Source organism: Zingiber officinale, chromosome 4A (assembly GCF_018446385.1).
Source record: "Zingiber officinale cultivar Zhangliang chromosome 4A, Zo_v1.1, whole genome shotgun sequence".
NCBI classification, from domain to species: Eukaryota; Viridiplantae; Streptophyta; class Magnoliopsida; order Zingiberales; family Zingiberaceae; genus Zingiber; species Zingiber officinale.
The window spans coordinates 107,870,650-107,875,832 of record NC_055992.1 but is presented as its reverse complement, the minus strand read 5'-3'; the positions used below and the strand labels follow the sequence as shown (position 1 = coordinate 107,875,832).

The 5,183-nt window shown below is 39.8% G+C and overlaps 1 protein-coding gene and 1 long non-coding RNA gene across 2 annotated transcripts; one reads left to right on the top strand and one right to left on the bottom strand.

Moving 5' to 3' along the window:
• Positions 1 to 245: 245 nt before the first annotated feature.
• LOC121973528 lies at positions 246 to 989 on the bottom strand. The gene is made up of 3 exons (XR_006109648.1): positions 705 to 989; positions 409 to 624; positions 246 to 311 (listed from the first exon to the last, which is right to left on the bottom strand). It is a non-coding gene; the product is annotated as an uncharacterized LOC121973528 (long non-coding RNA).
• A 2,601-nt stretch (positions 990 to 3,590) lies between these two features.
• LOC121973527 (vesicle-fusing ATPase-like) lies at positions 3,591 to 4,246 on the top strand. The gene is made up of 4 exons (XM_042524940.1): positions 3,591 to 3,703; positions 3,863 to 3,978; positions 4,071 to 4,131; positions 4,213 to 4,246. The coding sequence occupies exons 1-3, from the start codon at positions 3,627 to 3,629 to the stop codon at positions 4,103 to 4,105; spliced, it is 228 nt and encodes a 75-aa protein (XP_042380874.1). The 5' UTR covers positions 3,591 to 3,626; the 3' UTR covers positions 4,106 to 4,131; positions 4,213 to 4,246.
• Positions 4,247 to 5,183: the final 937 nt, after the last annotated feature.

The window sequence follows — 5,183 nt, the reverse complement described above, 5'->3', positions numbered from 1 at the left end:
AAAACTAAGGATATATAATCAATGTATCAACTATTAATCAGTCTAAACCGATCCAAACTCTTCCTTCATATACTTTAATTAAATCCAAGACAGACATGAATTACAATCCAATATATCTAATTAATAACGAATTATCCATCGTACTCACCGAATCTATCCACCTAATAACCACACACAAGCCCAAATCCACTCAAGCAACAAATCACAACTAAAATCAAATATAGTTCATACACGAATTTACCTTCTCAACTTACTCAAATCTAAGTAGGTTGCTCACATCTGTGGATCGTCCTCAACAAAGTCGGCCAGAGCTACAGAGGGTCAACCAACCTAATTAACACAAACTTCCATTCTAAAATGGAAATCCAGATCTCTACAAATTCAATTAAAATACCAAACATGTCTTACCTTCAATCCAAATCGGCAGAGGCTACTGTGTTGAAGAGGAAACTCTCCAGGCAAGCCTATAATCGTTCAATGATGATCTCGGTCATTGTTGTGAAGGATTAGGGATTTCCTCCTGATAGATGCCCTCCTCCCTCAATCATGGCCAGTGACAGCGAAGAGGTGGCCTACCGGCAGAAGTATTTGGCTCCCAATAACCACTGTTAGTGGAGAGCCAAGCTACAAGCACAGGGAACATCTTCTCGTAACAAATGAATGGGGAAAAGTTCAGATTAGGGCAGAGGGTGACAGCCACTCACAGCGACGATCAGAGGCGATGGAGACTTGAGGAAGAGGATAAATGGAAGAAGGTCGGAGCTGACAGTGGTGTGCTCCTCCGCAACCAACGGCTGGATCTAAGGAAGCTCAACACCGGCGAGATTGGCAAAGGAAGGTTCGCGGTGGTGGTGTCGGCGAGATGAGGAGATCGGGATGAAAGAAGGCGGCGCGTGACGACTAGGCTCCGCCGGTAGGGTGGAATCGAGTGTCCGACTACCGGCGAGGCTGGGTGTCCACGGCTAGGTATGGGAAGACGATGGCCAGATCTGCGCCGGTGACGAAGAGGAGGACTCGGCTCATATCAGTGCTGAGAGGCGGCCCGCGAGAGTTGACGGCGATGCTGAGGAATTGGAAGAAAACCCCGGCTGGCCGACGATCTGAGGATGATCGGCGTCGATCGGGCGGAAGAGGAGGAAGAGTCGGCGTAAGTGGGGAGAAGGGATCGGGCGGAATGAAGAAGGAATGGAGAAAAATTCGGCTTATAAACCTAGCCTAATTAAAACTTAGGTTTAATCAATTAAACCCTAAGTTTGTTTCCTCAATCAACTCCCACTTTTGGGCATTTTAAACGGGCTTCCACTTAGCCTATAAATGATCCCCTTAAACTACGCCAAACGGACTCCGAAAAATTTCCAGAAAATTCCTAAAAATTTCTGAAAAATCCCATAAGATTATTTGACAAATAACCTTATTATTTAACTACTCTTTGGGTACCGTATTTTACATATAGTTTCTAGTTCTTTTCGTATACATGCACATTCGTGATTTTGTGAGTTAGATAGCGCTTACTAAGCAAATTTTGCTTATAGATTACACTTCCTCTTACTGCAGATACAGGCACTACAAGAAAATCCTCATTCAACAACACTCAAACGACAACAGTTTTATACCAAACTGTTGTTTTTTTTATCTTTTAACAACGGTTTTAACGAAAACCGTTGTCTTTTAGCAATTTTTTTGACCTACAACAACGGTTTTTAAAAATCGTTGTCTATTTATGTTTTTTGGGGCTACGACAACGGTTTTTAAAGGCTACGACAACGGTTTTTGAAAACCGTTGTCTATGTGCGCTTTTTTGGGGGGTTACGACAACAGTTTTTAAAAACCGTTGTCTATTAAGTGTTGTTGAATACCATATTTTTTCCCTCACCATTTTTTTCCCCTTCGTCATTTTTTACCGCCGAGTTTTTCTTTCCCTATCCCCGAAATTTTTTGCCGCCGATTCCGCCCCTTTACCTTCTCGATCCCTAAGCATTTCCGTCCAACCTACGATCTCTTCATCTACTTCACGTTTTTCTTTCTTGATCTCTTCTCGATCCCACCTCGCTGCCACCAAAATCCACCCAACTTCCCCGACGAGCTCTTTTTCATCCTGTAAGAGGAAGGCAGAATGAATCTGTGCTTCTTTTGTTTTCTCCTCTTCTTCATATTGGAAGAGGATGTGAAGGGCTTAGGGTGTCTCAGATCTCAGCGGTGACTCGTCTCCTTGCTTGTGCTTAGTGCCTCTTCGCCAAAACCTCTTCCCTCCTCGTTGGTCTTCTTCCTCGTCCGAAGGGTGTCGTGATCGGTGTGTGATGACGACAGGTGAGGCGGCGGCATCTCCGAAGGTGCGCATCGCGTTCTCCAACCGCCTCAGGCACGTGGAATCCTTGTCCCTGCACCCCTCGGGCGCTGGTCGGATCTCACACCTTAACGCCATCATCCTCGATGAGTCCCTAGAATGAGGAGAACGACCTCATCTTCCCCTCACAAGAATTTTCCAGCCAGGCCCTCATCTCCTCTCCCGAACAGGTGCGTGCTGCTTGTACTTGAACTCTTTGGTTTGAGCTTTCTTGGGCTAATTCCGTTTATGGCTTGAAGGTTCCTCCTTTGTTGGGCATTCCGTTGTTTTTGTAAGTAAGTTTTGGCTTTGTTTAGGTTTATGTAAGTTTTATTCTTTTGTGGAAACTTGTAGATTGTGATATTTGCTATTGTACAGAACTAGTTGTGTGCTTTTTTTCCCGATTTGGAAGAATGCGAAAAGTTTAAAATGGAATGTTGTTTAGTTTCTTGGATAAACTTGTTTTGCCTTTTTTTTTTCTCAACATTAATATCATGTATCTTCAGTATCGGAACATGTATAGAAATTGATAGAGGATCCAGCTGGTTCTGGTCAGAGATCACTTCCCAGTTCTACTGGAAGGAGAAGTGAAATCTGGAGGTTTAGACCAAAAACATTGTTGTGAGGAAGGGAACTGTCAAATTCGAGGTGAGTTGTCTTACACTTAATCTTGTTTGGTGGACAATGATGAATATTTTTTGTTCTTTGTTTTCTTCTTTTGGAGTTCAGTTGTTGCCGTAAATGTGATATTTGTTAGAGAATGTCAGCATCCTTGTGAAGAGTTTGAGTGTTTTGCTTACAGAAGGAGTGAAACTGTTACAAATGGATAAGAGAACATGCCAATGTTTTTAAAATCTCATTGTTCAAATAGTTTGAGACTTTCATAGGCTATATTTTGTTGCTGATTGATGTCTTAATTTTTAATAACTTTTATTCTTGTAGTTGTTGCCTTCTAATTGGGTTGCTTATATTCAATTAGAGGCAAACTTTTCTTCATGCTTTCTTTTGTTTTGGATACTCAGATATTGCAGTTTTTGTTCTTGTTTTGTTCATCATCTAGGTATTCCAGTTTGATTTTTGGTTGCATACATTTTCAGATCATTTGGAGGTTAAATGATAGACTTGTTAAGTTACATATTTCCTTACATGTATTTATGTACTTACTACAGCTGCATGAACTAAAAATTATAGTGGCGCTAAACTAGAAGGTGTTGTTAGAAGTGCTGTCTCATATGCCTTGAATCGACAGATAAGCTTTGACGATTTGACCAAGCCCTTGGATGAGGAGAGCATAAAAGTCACTATGGATGATTTTTTGAATGCTCTTCATGAGGTTGGACTAGCTTTTGGTGCATCAATGGATGATCTTGAACGACGCAGGTATGTTCAAGTTTGACATTGTCTCGGTTGAAGCTGATTCCACATCCTTGAAAGTAAATCTACTTGGGGATGTTCAGGAGGGCCTACAGATTTTTGTGCTCTGAATTTTCTTAATGTTACATAATGTGGCATTATCTTTAATGTGCAAATGGCTTTCAGGCTTAATGGGATTATCGATTGTGGTGAGAGGCACAAACACATCCATGAGAGAGCCCTGCTTCTTGTGGAGCAAATCAAAGACAATCAAAGCCCACTTGTTACATACCTTCTGGAAGGTCCAACTTGCAGGTAAATTTACAACCAGCTTTCTAATTGATTAATCTGACTTTTCTGCCGATTCAATCTGCTATTTATTCTTTTATGTTAGTGGCAAAACTTCAATGGCAGCTACAATTGGTATAGAGAGTGATTTCCCATATGTCAAGATGGTAAGTTGTGATATTATTGATGAAAGAAAAATAATTACGTCAGTACCATCATGTTAAATGATTAAATCCTCTCATTATTAGATATCTGCAGAAAGCATGATTGGTCTCGGCGAAGCAACTAAATGTGCACAAATTGTCAAGGTGAGTTGAATGCTAGAACAATTTTAGTAAAAGTTCTCAATTTATTAAATTGTAAATGAAAAAACATTTTAAGTATTTATCCTACTAATTTTGTCCATGCATTAGTAATATCCTACTAATTTTGTCCATGCATTGTTTCTATCTGGGTTGCAAGATGAGTTACTTCCCCCTTGCAAATGCAGATGCTGCACTCTAAAGCTATTATTGAAAATGAAATCCAAGAAACAATTTGGAATATTGCCCTGTAATAAATTCCATGAGATATCCAAGAATTACAGTTGAGATAATTGCCCAAGACTGAAAGGGATTGACCCACTTAACTTATTGCCATGAATGTTAAAGTTCCATAACTGAGATCCTTGTGGACATTTAGACAAACCATCAAGTAGATTTGCTAGTTCTCCACCAATATTATTCAAAGACAAATCAAGAGTTTCCAAGTTGCATAGATCACCCAAACTCAATGGTATTTGCCCCATCAAGTTATTCATTGATGCATCAAAATACCTTAAGTTGTGAAGATTACCCATATTTTCTGGTATTTGACCAGAAATATTATTATCAGATAGTAATAACTCCTCCAAATAGATGAGATTGTACTCCCAAGTCTAACTCTCCTAATTAGTAGTTCTATCTGTTTCTTGCATAATTCTTAATCCAACTTTGCATTCATTATCAAATGTTGCAAGACATTGCTTCCTGATGCATAATTTAATAGTTAACTTAGATTTGCATGCAGATTTGAGAACAATTTTTTGAAAGAAATAAAGACAAGCTATTGTTTCATGTCATCTTTCTTTATTTCCTGGTATATCTTCTGACTATGCTACAACAATTAGTTGCTGATTTGTATTCTGAATCAGTCTGAGTCTCTAGGCTAATAACAACTGGCATTCTGGGGCCATCTCAAC